Source organism: Scyliorhinus canicula, chromosome 8, assembly GCF_902713615.1.
Source record: "Scyliorhinus canicula chromosome 8, sScyCan1.1, whole genome shotgun sequence".
Classification (NCBI taxonomy): domain Eukaryota; kingdom Metazoa; phylum Chordata; class Chondrichthyes; order Carcharhiniformes; family Scyliorhinidae; genus Scyliorhinus; species Scyliorhinus canicula.
Window position 1 is genome coordinate 157870123 of NC_052153.1, and position 17598 is coordinate 157887720.

A 17598-nucleotide genomic window follows, 5' to 3' on the forward strand; every position below is an offset into this window, starting at 1 on the left:
TTACTGATGGCACCGGGGGAGGGGGGAGAGATGGGGAGGGGCTAGGTGGGAGTGAGAGGGGGGTTGATGGGGAGAGTGGGGCAGCACCATCGGGAGTGGGGAATTGTACGATACCTGCGACACATTAAAAACCCTTGAGCACATCCAGTATGATGCCTCCTTTTCCGCTTTGTCGGCCGACCTCCAAAACCTTGGTCCATCTCTCCAGGTATCTTTCCCCGCCCCGTAGCACCCGTCCACCCTCCAGCCATGGACATGTCCCGTGAGCTGTGTCCATACCCTGGATGTTCGGATGTTGTTCATGCATCAAGGTGTGATTGGAATGCCAGGCAATGACTCCCACATGCTACATGCCCCGCCCATCCACAGGAATCCACTTTGGTTGTGTCAAGTGATCTCTTAACCACGACTGTCAATTCCCTATTAGCAATAGCCTTCAGAGGGCGCATGGTGGTGCAGTGGTTAGCACTGGGACTACAGCACTGAGGACCCAGGTTCGATCCTGACTCTGGGCCACTGTCTGTGTGGAGTTTGCACATTAATTGGAATAATATAATTGGGCACTCTAGATTTATATTTAAAAAGCAATAGTCTTCAGTCTCGGTAATTGGTGGGGATTATGGGTGGTCAATGGGGCAGACGGACAAGGGCTTGAGTACATACGATCCAGGGGTTGACATGCTGGTACCATGCGCGGGTGCCCCCCCCTCCCAAAAGAAGGCCTTCCGCAGGTTCACGTTTTAAAAAGCCGTATTAATTGGTGCCGGTGTGACCACTTGCTGGGAAGGCCAATGAATCGTCGGAGGCCATTGGGTATGGGGTTGCTCTCATTAATCCTATGGAAATAGGGATCAAGTGGCGGTAATTGGTTTCTCGCCACGCTACGGCAAGATCACGAATTTGCCTACAGGAGTGGGCTGGTTACACCGCAAACAGTGATACCTGACGCGGTTCTCATTTTCGGCCTCTCCCGCTATTCACCGGCATCGTTTTGCTCGAGCGAGAGCGCAATGAGCCCGGAGAATCACGCCTAATATATATAAATCCTACATTCATCACACCAGATAAGACAGGGGCCCAAGTTGCTGTTTTTGCAGAGTCCAGAGAAGAACTTGCATTCCTCTGTGGCCTCATGCAGATTAAATTAACTATTGGCCTTGCCATCAACTGGACTGCTACCTGAAATTGTAACGGTCAGTTGTGCCTTTCGCAACCACTGGTAAAACATGGCCAATTGGCCCGTCAGGCTGCAGTTCTTGTTGCAGCAAACTGCAAAGATTAGCGTCAACCTGCCCAGAGCAAAACAGACTCCTCATGTGCTTCACCCCAGAAATATCCAGGAAATTCTTTTGGCCTAAAGGCCCAGTAGGCTGGGTCAGGCCTTCTATGGGCAGCAGCCTTCTGATCTGCTGCTTTCTGTCCTCCTGGTGGTTGAGGCTGCTGCTGATGTTCTTGTTCCTGCTCCTCTTCCTCCATTGGGCCCACCCACAGTGCCACTGCCTCCGTCAAGGTTGGGCACCAGCACGATCCACACTGGCTGTCCAGCCAACTGAGCCAACGAAATGGCCTGCGTTGCTGTGGCAGCACCTGCTCTTAAATTGCTGCTCCTCTTCCTCCAAGAGGAAAAAAATGGCATCAGTGATAAATGGTAAGTGTTTTTAGAGGATTTAAGGTCAAAGAACTCTAAAGCAGCATCCACATTCCCAAATCATTTGGAAATGCATAAAGCAGTTGGCACACAAACTCATTTAATCTGCAAGCTAGACTGTGCTTTCAGTAATGGTATCTGGAAAGAAATCCTGCTAGGCTTTACCCAACAATTTTGATGTAGTGTTAAGAAAACCCAGAGGGTTCAACTGGAACACCGGTTCTTAACAGTGCATATTTCCAATTTGGAATACTGTAAGAAAAGATATGCAAACCAGGGAGGAATAGTCCAGTCATTTTGTGATCAATTACTGAAAAGTATTTATTACCTTTAAAAAAAAACACTCAACAAAGAAGGACTATAATGCGCAGCAAAAGTATACTTAACTGCACGAATGGCTATCCACACACTATTAAATGAAGTTACTCGTTTATTCCCAACTACCTACTTTTCCTGAACTCTTGAGACGTCCCTTTTCCCAAAGAATATCCAATATTATGTGTCCTGTGTCCAGTACTGTGTCCAGTTTTGGGCCCCACATCTCAGGAAGGACATACTGGCACTGGAGCGTGTCCAGCGGAGATTCACACGGATGATCCCTGGAATGGCGGGTCTAACATATGATGAACGGCTGAGGATCCTGGGATTGTATTCATTGGAGTTTAGAAGGTTAAGGGGAGATCTAATAGAAACTTACAAGATAATACATGGCTTAGAAAGGGTGGACGCAAAGAAACTGTTTCCGTTAGGCGAGGAGACGAGGACCCGTGGGCACAGCCTTAGAATTAGAGGGGGTAAATTCAGAACAGAAATGCGGAGACATTTCTTCAGCCAGAGAGTGGTGGGCCTGTGGAATTCATTGCCGCGGAGTGCAGTGGAGGCCGGGACGCTAAATGGCTTCAAGGCAGAGAAAGATAAATTCTTGATGTCGCGAGGAATTAAGGGCTACGGGGAGAATGCTGGTAGGTGGAGTTGAAATGCCCATTAGCCATGATTGAATGGCGGAGTGGACTCGATGGGCCGAATGGCCTTACTTCCACTCCTATGTCTTATGGTCTTATGGTCTTATTATATAACTTCATGAGTTAAGTCCAGCAGGTAATTACTACGCAAAGTTTGTTTATATATATTTGGGAAAAGTATCTTCAATTTCAGCGAAGGCGTAATCTTCTCAGTTCAAGTTTTGGATTTTAATCTGCCACAGTTTTGATGATAACTTGTTTTCAGGGAACACTGTTTTTGCAGCTGGGTGTGGCTGTAATGGTAGCTGCTGTACTGTGTCCCTTTCCCCAGTTATTGTGCAATAGATATATCATTCTTTCCCTTTGATGTTACTCACTCTGTCGATTCGGATTTTAGCATAGAAGTGCCAATTCCCTTATTTCTCCACTTTGAAGTCACCTCTTCTACACCCCATTGTTCTTCCCTAGTTATCTAGGTAAACTCTTGCTTTTTTTCACTGGTATGCTAAGTCGCATATCAAAACACTCCTTCAGACAGCTGCCCTTATCAATTATCCTTTTTATTTTATCCTAATTTCATTTTTTAATCTTAATTTACCCCAATTCTTAACACTGGCATGAGTCCAGATTTGTCAAGTTAAACTACATGGATACTAATAACATAATAGTGCTGAAAAAGACACATCTTGTTGAAGCTGTTCGTCCTGCACTCATCAAGCTCACTTAGACATGCTCCTTTCCAGAAAGAAAGAACATGTACACACATTACACCTTTTTCATCAAAACAAAATAGCCGACGGCCATTCCCTGGTTCATTCCCCAGGGCAATGCCTTGCCCAATCAGAGTCAGCCTGCCTGGTTTGAATTTAAACAAAGCTGAGCAGTTAACTGTCCTTTATCAGTTAACTTGTGCAAGCTCCATGGCAACGCCTCTACCAACCAGTCCACTTGCTAACCAATCAGAACTCTCTCCTCTTGCAGTATAAATTGTTGTTTCCTTTACAATTTGGTATTCTTGTGAACTGTCCTGATGAGTACTATACGACATACTTTGACAACCTATGTCTTCTTTCAGCAATACTCAAATTTAGTACTATCAATGACTAATTATAAAATAGGATCACAATTTGCTCCAGATGCCAGCCTGTTTCTGGCACACACATCAGCGTAGGTGGCATGATGGGCGAGTTAACAATTAAAGATGCTGCATTGAATCCTTTAGTGAAGCCTGAATTCAATTGATATTCCATGCAATTTAGATTGATAACATCTGTGATGCTATAGAAACAAATTTGGCACATGTTCACATGTCACAATGGCACTTGGTGTTGCAACATCAATAAACAGAAGTTGCTTAAAGAACCCAATGGATGGGATTCTCCGGCCTCCCAGCTGCATGTTTCTTGCCGGTGGGAGTTGGCGTGCTGTTCACTTGCAGCAGGATTCTCTGCTGCCACTACTGTCAATGGGCATTCCCATTGAAGCTATCCCGCCGGGATACCCACGGGAGGCATGCATTGCTGGTGGGACCAGAGAATCCCGCGATCAGTGAAGGGTCAGAGAATTCCGGCCTACAACTTCCAGGGTTTGTACTGATCTTCAGCATATTTCATTAATACTTTTTTTAAATTCCTTAATTATAACTATCATTGCATTTTGTATTTTGATTCAAACTTTGGACTCAGTAGAAATGTGAAGTAGTGGATTCGACCATTGACCCCCCCCCCCTCCCCCCCCACCCCCAAAGTGCTTTTATCTCACCTGATATAACTTATATTTGTAGGTTCTATTGGTGTTTGCTAAAGAGGACAGCCAGAGTGATGGCTTTTGGTGGGCATGTGATAAAGCTGGATACAAGTGCAACATCGCACGGACACCAGAGTCTGCAGTGGAATCATTTCTGGATAAACATCATGAAATTATAATTATTGACAACAGACATGCCAAATACTTTGATGCGGAAACACTTTGCAGGTAATCCAATAGGTTCTTTTTGGAAGTGGGTCTGCAGACGGCCAGGTACAATGATGTTGTGTTTCCTGAAATTCAGTATTTTTGACTGAGATGTTGGAATTGGCGTAAGTGGATCTGCATTTGTAATGCAGGACAGAATTTTAATGTCCCCCGCCACCGCCGGTTTTGCAGACAGGAAAGCTAATAAATTCCATGAGCAGCCTTCCTGCCGTCCTCATGCCAGCCCCCAACCTGAATGCAATTTTACATGAGGTGGGCGAGGTTTGGGCCAGCCCCTTGCTTCAGTTTTGAGGGGCAGAGGGAAGCTCAGCAAATTCCCCTACACAGGCCTTGGCCAGGAAGGTGGAGAGGAATGCTTCCTTTCCACATTGGCTTACCTACCTCCCCACCACATTCACCCCTTGGGTGCTTGACCTCTCACCCTAGCCTGACCTCTCCATCAAGACCCTCACCTCCTGCACCCCTGCCCCTCCCATCCACCCTCCCAGGCCTCGCCTCCCCTCTCTGCCATGAGGCAAGCCTGCATTCATCTGGTCCGGGACTCCAGGGCTGAGAATCTGGGGATTGCTTGTAGTCCCATTCCTGGTCACTGCTGGGACTACAGAACTGCTGGCCAATTAGATTGACTGACTGCTCTCTGAGGCAGGACCTCCTTCCGCCTGAGGACAGATATCCTTTCTTCAAATGGCGAAGGGGGCTGCCGTGATCCAATTCTTCAGGTGGTCGGGCGGGAAACTCTGGCATCCTAAATATCTTGCCCGTAAGAACAAAAGAAATAGGAGCAGGAGTAGGTCATAACATTTCTCAAGCCTGCTGCACCATTCAATATAATCATGGCTGATCTTTCACCTCAGCTCCTCTTTCCCCATCTATTCCCTTGATCCTCTTAAGAGTCTAGAAATTTATTGATTTCAGATCCTGAAGTGATTTTAATTTTATGAGGTCCCCAATTCACATAGTTTTCTTCACTTGCAGCATGTTTAATTTAGTTTGGTAACTAGGTTTTGGAATCCTTGCAGTATTGCTGTGGTCTGAGTTTGATTGTCTTACGGTCTGGTGAAGAATGTGAGGTTTATTGCCTATTGCAAGCGGTCAGTACCTGACTCTCTCTCACAGTCATAGAATCATACAGCACAGAAAAGGCCCTTCACCCCATCGCATCTGTGTTGGTCAAAAACAACCCCCTAACCATTCTATTCCTATTTTCCAGCACTTGGCCCATAGCCTTGTGTGTCCTGGGATCACAAGTGCACATCTAAACACTTCTTAAATATTATGAGGGTCTCTGCCTCATCACCTTTTCAGGCAGCAACTTCCAAACTCCCACCACTCTCTGGGTAAAAAGCTTTTCCTCATATCCCATCTAAACTTCCAGTCACTACCCTAAGTCTATGCCCTCTGGTCATTGATCCTTCCACCAAGAGGAATAGTTTCTTCCTGTCTGTTCTATCTATGCCCCTCATAATTTTATACATCTCAATCATGTCCCTCCTTAGTCTCCTCTGCTCCAAGGAAAACAATCAAAGTCTATCCAATCTCTCCTCATTACTAATACTCTCCAGCCCAGGCAACATCCTGGTAAATCTCCTCTGCACCCATTCCAGTGCTATCATATCCCTCCTATAATGCGGATTCCAGAACTGCACACAATACTCTAGCTGCGACCTAACCAACGCTTTATACTGTTCCAACATAACCTCCCTGCTCTTAACCTTTATATAAAAGCAAGTCGACCATATGCTTTCTTAACCACTGGATCCACCTGCTCTGTTATCATAAGGGATGTACATGCACACCCAGGTCCCTCTGATCCTCGGTGCTTCCCAGGGTCCTGCTGTTTATCATGTAGTCCCTTGCCTTGTTTATCCTGCCCAAGTGCATTATCTCACACTTTTCCGGATTGAATTACTTTGCCACTGATCTGCCCATCTGACCAGCCCGTCTATATCCTATATTCGAATGCCATCCTCCTCACTATTTACCACCCCACCAATTTTCGGATCATCCGCAAACATACTGATCAACCCTCCTACATTCATATCTAAAACATTTCTATAAACCACAAACAGCAAGCGCCCCAACATTGATCCCTGTGGGACCCCACTGAACACAGGCTTCCAGTCAGAAAACACCCCTCGACCATCACCCTCTACTTCCTGCCACTCGGCCGATTTTGGCTCTTACCTCTGCTGTCAGTCTCCCATGAGGGACCTTATCAAAAGCCTTGCTGAAGTTCAAGTAGACTACGTCAAATGCATTTCCCTCATATACACACCTGGTCACCTCTTCGAAAAATTCAGTCAAGTTGGTCAGACATGACCTCCCCTTAACAAAACCAAGCTGACTGTTCTGGATTAATCCCTGCCTCTCCAAATGCAGATTAACTCTGTCTCTCAGAATTGCTTCCAATAGTTTCCCCACCACTGAGGTTGGACTGACTGGCCTGTAGTTTCCTGGTTTATCCCTTCCTCTCTTCTTGAATAATGGTACCTAATTGGCTATTCTCCAATCCTCCAGCACCTCTCCTGTGGCCAGAGAGGAATTGAAAATTATTACCAGAGCCCCTATTTCCTCCCTTGCTTCACTCAGCAGACTGGGATACATTTCATCAGGTCCTGGCGATTTGGCTACTTTTAAGCCTTCCAGACTACTCAGAACCTCCTCTCTGTCTATGTTAATCTCTTTCTCCCTAATTTCTATACCCACACTGTCTATCTCACGAGTGAACACTGACAAAAAGTATTAATTTAGAACCCTAACTACATCCTCTGGCTCCACATACAAATTACCACTCTGGTATTTAATGGGTCCGACTGTTTCCCTAGTTATCCTTTTACCCATAATGTACTTGTAAAAAAAATTAAGATTTTCCTTTATTTTACCTGCTAGTATCCTTTCATGTCTCCTTTTGCTCGCCTAATTTCCTTTTCAATTCCATTTTGCACATTCTATATGCCTCTAGGTCTCCTGCTGTTTTGAGCCCTCGATATCTGCCGTAAGCCTCCCTTTTTCTCCTAATCTGCTCTGTCTGCAGTGATTGTCAAATTTCCTTGCTGTCAAATGGAGGAAAAGGTGGGTGAGGAATTTCTCCACGGTTTTTATTCCCTTATTTGCCCAGAGGTTTTTTTCTCGGTTTTGTGCCTTTTCCAGGATATTACGTAGCTACAAGGGTGTGTTGGAGGGCAAGGGGTGGTGTGTAGGATGTGGAGGAGAAAGGGGGATGAGTGGCTGTGTTGCGAGGGAGGAGTTGAGAAAGTGGGAGGAGAGGGAAAGGAAGAAATGTTCAGTCGGGATGCTCTGGCCATCATGGTGTCACAGCCCAACTGGTCATTTCCTGTCCATCAGTTTTGGGTCTTTGTAAATTGCTGTTTAATTCAGTCATTTTGGCCCAAACCATTTACAAGCCAAGCATATTTGAGCTGGTGTTTTCAACAAGAACATATATAACGTATTCTATTTCCAGGGTATTGAATTGGTATTTTTAATGATATGTAGAAAATTGAATCAGATGATAAATTGTAATTTTATAATCAACTTGTAAACGTAGTCCTTTTCCTAAAGTCCCAATCTGATTAAATAGATTTTAATTTAACCTTCACAGCAGGAACAGGCAGATGTGGATTGGATGCACAGGCCCTGATTTTCACTCCCAAGTCAAGCGAGCAGAGATGGGAGAATTTCTAGCTCTGACCTTTTAAAATGGCCACCTGCAATCCTCATTTTCATTGTGGGTGTATCGGGGGGAGGCTTCATTAGAAGTCCTGCTCGCTGTCCCCAGAAAAAAGGTGGAGGTTGCCGAGTGCAGAGGTGAGCTGGGTGGAGGTTCTGCCTCTGTGCTCCAGCACTTTGTTAAATTGTTTTGCTTAAGTTGAAACAGAAAGCAGCCCTCTGGCCCTTATCCCACTGTGGTGATTGTAGATCTGAGTAGATGCAATACAACTGAGCAAGCACTAGAGGGAGCACGGGAGAGCTATAAATACACAGGGACAGGAAGTGAGGACACACTTCACGGAAGGCAGAACTCGTAGCAGGACACAGACAAAAGCAGGCAGCATTTGAGGTAGCCATAAGTTAAGCTCTGAAGACAGAACTAATTCACAATAAAGCATCTTCTCCAACTTTGAGACTACGAGCTTTATTAAGACACGAGGAACAACACATGGTACCAGGTGTGGCTTCAGACGCTTACTACAGGGCAACTCAGCTGCAGACACAGAAAGACCAAAATGGCATGGAAATCTCCTACTGGACATTGGACTTGGGAAGACATCACTTATTCGAGGATGTGGCTTGGAACCCCACCTCAGCTGGACACGACCGGCAATGTAAGAAATGTCTGGAAAATATTTAAACAAATGTTCGATTTTTATATCATAGCTAATGATGTAGCAGCAGCCTCAGACGAAATTAAAATAGCACTGTTCATCGCAGGGCATGAAGCTAGGAAAGTATATAATGGATTTAAATACTCAAAAGATGAAGACAGCAACAACTTACAAACAATACTAAACAAATTTGAAGAGTACTGTAAGGAATTTGAACAGCACGGTATGCTCAGAGGCCAAACTGCACAGAGACTGAGTAATGCAAAACTCTACAAACAGAAAGGCTTCAGTCAAGAAATCGCGAGTGAAAAGTACAGATCAAAAAGAAGAAATAACTTGAATTTTTCACAAAGCCAAAACGCTGAAATCCAGTCCAGATCGAAAGGAAAAGGTAACTTACAACTTTCAGAAAGAAAAAACGCTGAAATCCGCGATAAAATGGCGTCGGACCACATTTTACAGTCTTGGGCAGACAAACAAAAAAATGCGTCTGCGCATGCGCAGGAAACGGAAGCCGCGCATGCGCAGTTACAAACACCCGTTTTGCGTTTTGCGTTCTGCGCATGCGCAAGCTGCGCATGCACAGGTAAAAAAAAGTTCTTGTTGCTGATCGTTATGCGCATGCGCAAGCCGTTTTGGTCGCGGATCGTTATGCGCATGCGCAGTGGACACAAAACCGCACAGTAAAGGAAGGCCGATTTGCGCACGCGCAATTGATTCCTATGCATGACATCACGAGCGTCATGACGTCTGAGCAGCCAGACCACGCCTACTTAAAAGGGAAATGCCCGATAATTGAAAACAAGATACTTAAAGCGGTAAAACCAAACTTTCTTGCCTCAGAAGACAAAAAAACACCTGAACTTAAACCAGCAGTTGAAAACAACTCGCACAACACCCTGGAAAAAGCAGTCTGTACCACCCAAAGTGAAGAGAACAAAAAGAAATCCGAAACAAAAAAAGATGATTTGTTTTTCAAAGAATACTACTCAGACATGGCTGACTTATTCGGATATGCTGATCACAGCATCAGCGACACGGTCGCAAAGCTCAACACAAATCTACTCATGGTAGATGAATCCAACCAAGAGGATTTGGTTTTCGAAGAATACTACTCAGACATGGCTGAGTTATTCGGATATGCTGATCACAGCATCAGCGACACGGTCGCAAAGCTCAACACGAATCTACTCGTGGTAGATGAATCCAACACCATGATGCCATGGCAGATCGTCGATACATTGGATGACAGCAATACCCAAGACGAAGACGACACCACACAGAGAGCACAGAAAGACTCCACACAGAGAGCGATGACAGGCTCCACAGTGAGAGTGATGAAAGTCTCCAAAATGGAAGCAAGCAAACACTCCCTGGCGAACACCATGCATGAACAAGACCATGAAGGTCAACCCGCCGTATCTGAGCAACCGCAAGCAGACTATGAAAGTCTACCAAGCTCACATAAACAAGAAAAAGACAATGTACATCTACCCACTGCATGCAAAAACAGTGACAAGGTGATCGCACTCGACGTACAGGATCACAGCGAGACTGACAGTTCTCAGCTTGTCTGTACAGAAGCACAGAGTCGGGCCAACCAAGAGTCCAGAGAGACAACACCAATAGAAACCATGCAGATTTTGACTCCAGAGGAGGAGCACCAAGAGTCCAGAGAGACAACGCCAATAGAAACCATGCAGATTTTGACTCCAGAAGAGGAGCACCAAGAGTCCAGTGAGACCACATCAACAGAAACCATGAAGATTTTGACTCCAGAAGAGGAGCGCCAAGAGTCCAGAGAGACCACGTCAATTGTAATCATGAAGATTTTGACTCCGGAAGAGGAGCACCAAAAGTCCAGAGAGACCACGTCAAATGAAATCGCGAAGAATTTGACTCCAGAAGAGGAGCACCAAGAAAGCAAAGACGACGAATAAAATCCACAACAAATGACTGATGTCACCAGCATCAATGCAACATCAGATCATTCTCACCATTCTCGAGACGAAACGTTCAATGACTCAAATTATCCACACGGGACACTCATTGAGCATAACAAGAAAAACAAAAGCCACAAGAGGCACAGCAGAAACGAGAACAACAACTGCAAGAACAAAAGCAACATGAAGCGCGACAAGAACAACAAAAATCGCAAGAAGCACTGCAGAAACAAGGACAACAACAGCACCAACAAAAACTACAAGCACAACGACAAAAACTACAAGAAGAACAACAAAACCAACAAGAAGCATAACAAAGATAGCGACAACAACAAAGACAGAAACGACAAAAACAGCAACAAGAACGGCAACAAAAACAACAAAGACAGGAATGACAGAAACAACAACAATGAAACAACGACTTGTACAAAATGGTACAACTCTGCACATGAAGGACAATGCCACAGCACACTGCAAAACAATGACAAGACTACAAACATGCCATGGGATGACAACGAATCGCACAAACTCACATCTGCTCCAGAAGAAGCAAGCACACCAGCTTTCAAGGCAGATGACATAATAAATCGATACCACAAGCACAGAAAAAAGTCCATGTCAGTCAACATCAGTGGTTCGACCATGCAAACACCTCGGGATGACGCATTGGTTACTTAAAATAACAAGAACACTGACAACATTCACCACGTCAACAACAACAAAAGAAAAAACTCAGTGAACAAATTCATCAAGTTTGGACTCATAAATGTTTTTATTAAGAGTGGACTCATAAATATAAATTGGCTTTGTAAAATATGCAATAGCACCATCACTTGTATAGATACACATATCATAAGTAACTGTTTTTTACAATTTTCTGTAACGATGTACAGAAAATATGTAAAGAAAAAAAGGGGGATGTGGTGATTGTAGATCTGAGTAGATGCAATACAACTGAGCAAGCACTAGAGGGAGCACGGGAGAGCTATAAATACACAGAGACAGGAAGTGAGGACACACTTCACGGAAGGCAGAACTCGTAGCAGGACACAGACACAGGCAGGCAGCATTTGAGGTAGCCGTAAGTTAAGCTCTGAAGACAGAACAAATTCACAATAAAGCATCTTCTCCAACTTTGAGACTACAAGCTTTATTAAGACACGAGGAACAACACACCCACCCCCACTCTTCCCATAGAACATAGAACATAGAACAGTACAGCACAGAACAGGCCCTTCGGCCCTCGATGTTGTGCCGAGCAATGATCACTCTACTCAAACCCACATATCCACCCTATACCCGTAACCCAACAACCCCCCCCCCCCCCCCTTAACCTTACTTTTTTAGGACACTACGGACAATTTAGCATGGCCAATCCACCTAACCCACACATCTTTGGACTGTGGGAGGAAACCCGAGCACCCGGAGGAAACCCACACACACACGGGGAGGACGTGCAGACTCCACACAGACAGTGACCCAGCCGGGAATCGAACCTGGGACCCTGGAGCTGTGAAGCATTTATGCTAACCACCATGCTACCGTGCTGCCCCCATGCCCCATCCATGCTGCCCTATGCCATCTCATGTCCCCCACTTACCTCCGAGGCTCCTCATACCACTTATGCCAACCCTTGTTGCCTTACCCAGCCCCCATGACTCCTCATACCCCCATGATAACCCATGTCCTTCTTCCCACCCCCCATGGCCCTTCAAAGCCTCTCTGCCACCCATGCCCCTCTGCGTACCCTCTTGGGGTGGGTGCGGCTAAAATCAAAACTTTCATTTTCAAATCTGGTTCTTTCATTTCTCTATTTTGAGTTCCCACATGGTGTCACATTTTTTATGACACAAACTATCCATGATTATTCTGGAGGAGCAATTTATAATTCAGATCTGGACTAATACTCTGGAGACATCATCAAAATCCCAATACGGTAGGTGGGAGAATTTAAATTCAATTAATTAATAAATCCAGAATTAAAATGCTAGCCATATTAATTGCGATCATGAAAGCAGAAACCCATCTGGTTCACTAATGTCCTTCAGTAGAGGAAATCTGCCTTTCTTCCCATTCTGGCCTATATGTGACTCCAAACCCACAGCAATGTGACTGAGTCTTAACAGCTCTCTGAAATGACCTCCTCTTGGAGCAACAGGAGTATAACCAATACAATATATTCTGGCCGATTTTTGAGCAGGCTGCAGCAGTTGCTTTAAGACTCTCTTAGTTAGCTGCACATGGCCTGGAGTGATTGCATAGTTCAGGCTCCATCCATTTGTTAATTCATTTCAACTGGGGGCCCTCAAACCAACATTAGGACCCCAATATCATGTGTCCCTGTTTCAGGCAGTTGCCCTGCACTCCTGAAAGGTACCGGCTTCCAATTTCGCAGTCGAGATATTTCCACGGGGCACAGGAGATTGCAGTTCAAAAATTCAGCTCCCCAATCTTCCCATTTTGACAAAAAGAACCCCCAGAAAATGGTAAAATTCAACGCTTTATTTACAGCATGCAGGCGGGCAGAACTGTTGCCTGTCAATGGACTTTGTAATCAAAATCTTCACGATCACTTTAGACTATGAGAGTTGAAGAAAATACCATGGTAATTTTATGAGGAGGTGTTTTCTTCCTGTTCTATGCACAGAGGCAGGTGTGACCCATAGCGTAGGGTATAGATACAAGTAGAGTGAGGGGACATGTTCTGAATTCACCCCAACCAAAATAGGGATCAAATCCTGTGCTGTTGGTACCAATCTAGTCCACACCAGCCATCCAGCCAACTAAGCCTACCAACCCCCTGGAAGGGCAACAGTCACTTCAACATGCATGTTGCAGCCTGGAGATATGGACACTGATGGTAGAGGCTCCAATTTCTTTCCATCACAGAGCTGCCCAGGAATCTCCCCCACTTTTACCATCCTGTCATTGGCAGATGTTGTGAGGATTTACAAGTTGATACTCAAACTGTTTGGCCATGTTATGAATACACTTGATTTGTTCATCACCTTCTGTGGTGGGCTTGAACTGCTGTGCCACACGACCACCTATGAGATGCTCTATGGGAAGTTCAAAGTAAGATAACTTCCACTTCATGAACATGTTATTGCTTTTCACTCTTTAGGTCAATTCGAGCCACAAACCCTGGAGAAACCACAGTGATGCTGGTTGTAGTCCCCCAGTTGTAAGTACTTCATATTCCTGTATATCATTGATTAATGAAACTGCTTTAGAACCAGTCAAGAAAATTCTCCTGTGGCGTGCTGTGAGGAACATGTTCAAAAATTATAATAGGCACAGATAGACATTTACATTGCCTGCTGCAGCCTCTAGCCTGACACTTCCGCTTTGGCTAAAACATCAATCCCTTTGCTGAAGAGAATGTTTCATTCTGCTCATAGCACATGCAGATCTTCTTCCCATTAGTTCAATTCTATGCTGCCCACGACCCTGCTAGAGGATATAAAATTGGCAAATTACCCACCGGGAGGAAGGAATTTTGGGTGCCACCCACTAACCAAGTTTCCAATCCACACAGAGAGATGAACCATATCCAACGCACTGTTCATGCCAATACCGGGGGTAAATGCTACCTGGTAACCTAAGTGTGACTTGTGCCTTCTGAAAGCTGGTCAGATCAATTCTAGACCTCATGATATCCCAATAATTTCTCTAAAAGACTCAATTACTTTCAATTTCTGCTCCATTGCTCCACCAAAACATAAAAATATAGGGTGGAATTCTCCGTTCCTAAGGCTACGTGCCAGCGGAGAATCCTCAGGGAAAATCGATGTGAACCCCTCACCGATTCTGTTACCGGTGAGGGGTTAGCATCGGCGCCGCATGGAATACCTGGGGATCGCGCGGAAAACAGCCACAGAATCGGCAGGTCCCGGACTGCGCATGCACAGGCCTGACGAGCAGCACCGGTTGCGCAGGAAAATATGGCGCTAGGCTTGCAGGTACCCTAACCCGCCCAGCCCAACCCCACCCCGTGGTTATCCCCCGCCACTACCCCCAGCCCTAGCAGCAGCCCCCCGGCCAGCGGCACAGATCCTGGATGGGTGTGGCGATGCTGGACACTGTCCGCAGCCGGCACGCCAGCTTCCCGACCGCTGGGACCACACGTGGCCCACACCATCGGGAACTCGGCCCATTGGGACGGAGCATCGCAGGTGGGCCGGCTGATGACGCGCCAACGGCTGTGCGACAGTGCGCGGCGCGTGTCCCGCTGACGCCGATTTGGAGGGGGCAGACCATCGCCAACCGGCGCCTGGCCTGAATCCAGCATCGGAAGCCATTCTGTCACACCTCAACAAGTATCCTGCCCTGATTATGCAAAAGATACCTTCCTGCTACTTGGAACTGGTTCAACATCTGTGCACCACGGTGGCCTGAAATCCCATTCAGTTTTACTTACAGTGGTAGAGCGAGGCTCTAAAAATTAAAGCTCAATGACATTCAATGATTCCAAAGTGTCTGTGTTGTTTAAATATTTGTTAACTCCAACATGGATAGAAATGACATAGAATCTGAGAGCACAGAAAAGGCCCTTTGGCCCATCGTGTCTGCACCTATCAAAAACAACCACCTAAGTATTCAAATCACGTTTTCCAGCACTTGGCCCATTGCTTCTTAACCCAAAAACTTCTTAAAGGTTATGAGGAAGTGTGCCTTCACCTCCCTCTCAGGCAGTGAGTTCCAAACTCCCAGCACCCTCTCGGTGAAAACGTTCTCCTCTATCTATGCCGCTCATATTTTTATGCATCTCTACCACGTGCCTCCTCAGTCTCCTCTGCTCCTAGGAAAACAACGTCAGTCTATCCAATCACTCTTCATAGTTAAAATTCTCCAGCCCAGGCAACAACCTGGTAAATTGGCAGCACGGTAGCATAGTGGTTAGCATCAATGCTTCACAGCTCCAGGGTCCCAGGTTCGATTCCCGGCTGGGTCACTGTCTGTGCGGAGTCTGCACGTCCTCCCCGTGTGTGCGTGGGTTTCCTCCGGGTGCTCCGGTTTCCTCCCACAGTCCAAAGATGTGCGGGTTAGGTGGATTGGCCATGCTAAATTGCCCGTAGTGTCCTAATAAAAAAGTAAGGTTAAGGGGGGGGGGGGGTTGTTGGTTACGGGTATAGGGTGGATACGTGGGTTTGAGTAGGGTGATCATGGCTCGGCACAACATTGAGGGCCGAAGGGCCTGTTCTGTGCTGTACTGTTCTATCTCCTCTGCACCCTATCCAGTGTTAACACATCCTGCCTATAAATGTGGATTCCAGAATTGTACACAGTGGGTGCGATTTAACTAAATGGGTAAAAAGCCCCATAGTGAGCACGTTTAGCAGAATGTTTCCCAGTGTTCAAAGCGCCAGGAAACACAACACTATAAAACGGCACCCAGGTTAGATAGGGGGCTTCAGCAGGGAATGCACGGCCGAGGCGGCACATCGCCTGTTTTGTGCATTGAGGAGCTCCGCTCGCCGGAACTCCTCAGGGTAGTGAGCGATCACAATGCCATTTTTAAATTGCCTCCCAATCTCCAACTCTCCCCACCTCTCCCCACCTCTCCCCCCAACACCCACGCAGCGCACAACCGACCTGATTGCCACCACACAGAAAATGCCAGCCTGGCACCCTGGCAGTGCCCCTGCCAGCTGACAGTGCCACCTGGGCACCTTGGCAGTGTCAGGCTGACACCTAGGTGACACTGCCAGAGTACCAAGCTGGCAGTGCCAAGGTGCCCAGGTGGCACCAGTATTGCCAGGGTACCACCCTGCCTAAAGGGCATGCACCTGGGGACCTCCAATCCCCTGGGAACCCCTACTATCATTTCATCCAGTCCCCATTTGTGCTGAACAGCGCTCACCTGAGGTCTCCGAGGTGAAGGGGATAGATCGCAATGTCTCGGGTATCTCGGAAAACGACACATTAAAGTTAGACTAGCTGTCTCGCTTTAATATGCAGATTTGCCAAAAGGTGATCCCACCCACAATGGGCAGGATTTACATCAGATTGCGTTAAATCTTGCGAGGCATTGCGTTCGGGTAGATTCCGGGAGCAGGGTCTCCCGTCTTCTATCAGCCATGATTCGCCGCGGTGCTTTCGGGCGTAGCTGTGCCCCTCATAAAGTTATACATCTCAATTATGTCCCCCCTCAGTCTCTTCTGCTCCAAGGGAAACGATCCATGTCTATCCACTCTCTCTTCACAACTAAAACTCTCCACAGTCCAGGCAACATTCTCCGCACCCTTTCCAGTGCTACCAAATCCCTCCTATAATTTGGATTCCAGAACTGCACAGAATGCTCCAGCTGAGGGCGAACCAACGTTTTATACAGTTCCCTGCTCTTAAACTCTATGCCTTGGCTAATAAAGGCAATATATCATATGCCTTTTAAACCACTCTATCCATCTGCTCTGCTACCTTGAGGGACTGGTGTACATACACACCAAGATCCCTCTGATCCTGGGCCCTTCCCAGGGTCCTGCCATTTATCATGTAACCCCTTTCCTTGTTTGTCCGGCCCAAGTCCATCACCTCAGACTTATCCAGATTGAATTGCATTTGCCACTGATCAGACCATCTGACCAGCCTGTCTATATCTTCCTGTAATCTAAGGCTAGCCTCCTCACTATTTACCGCCCGTCCAATTCGTATTATCCGCCAACTCATTGATAAATCCTCCTACATCATGTCTAAATCATTTATATAAAGCGAGGGCCCCAACAAGGAAATCAAGAAAAGGCTTT

The 17598-nt window shown here is 46.2% G+C and overlaps 1 protein-coding gene across 1 annotated transcript in view; it reads left to right on the forward strand.

Moving 5' to 3' along the window:
* pde8b (phosphodiesterase 8B) overlaps positions 1–17598 on the forward strand; it is a 436161-nt gene that overhangs the window by 282112 nt on the left and 136451 nt on the right. Inside the window, 2 exon segments of the mRNA XM_038805541.1 lie at positions 4394–4584; positions 13977–14036. Of these exon segments, the coding sequence (XP_038661469.1) occupies positions 4394–4584; positions 13977–14036 (251 nt within the window).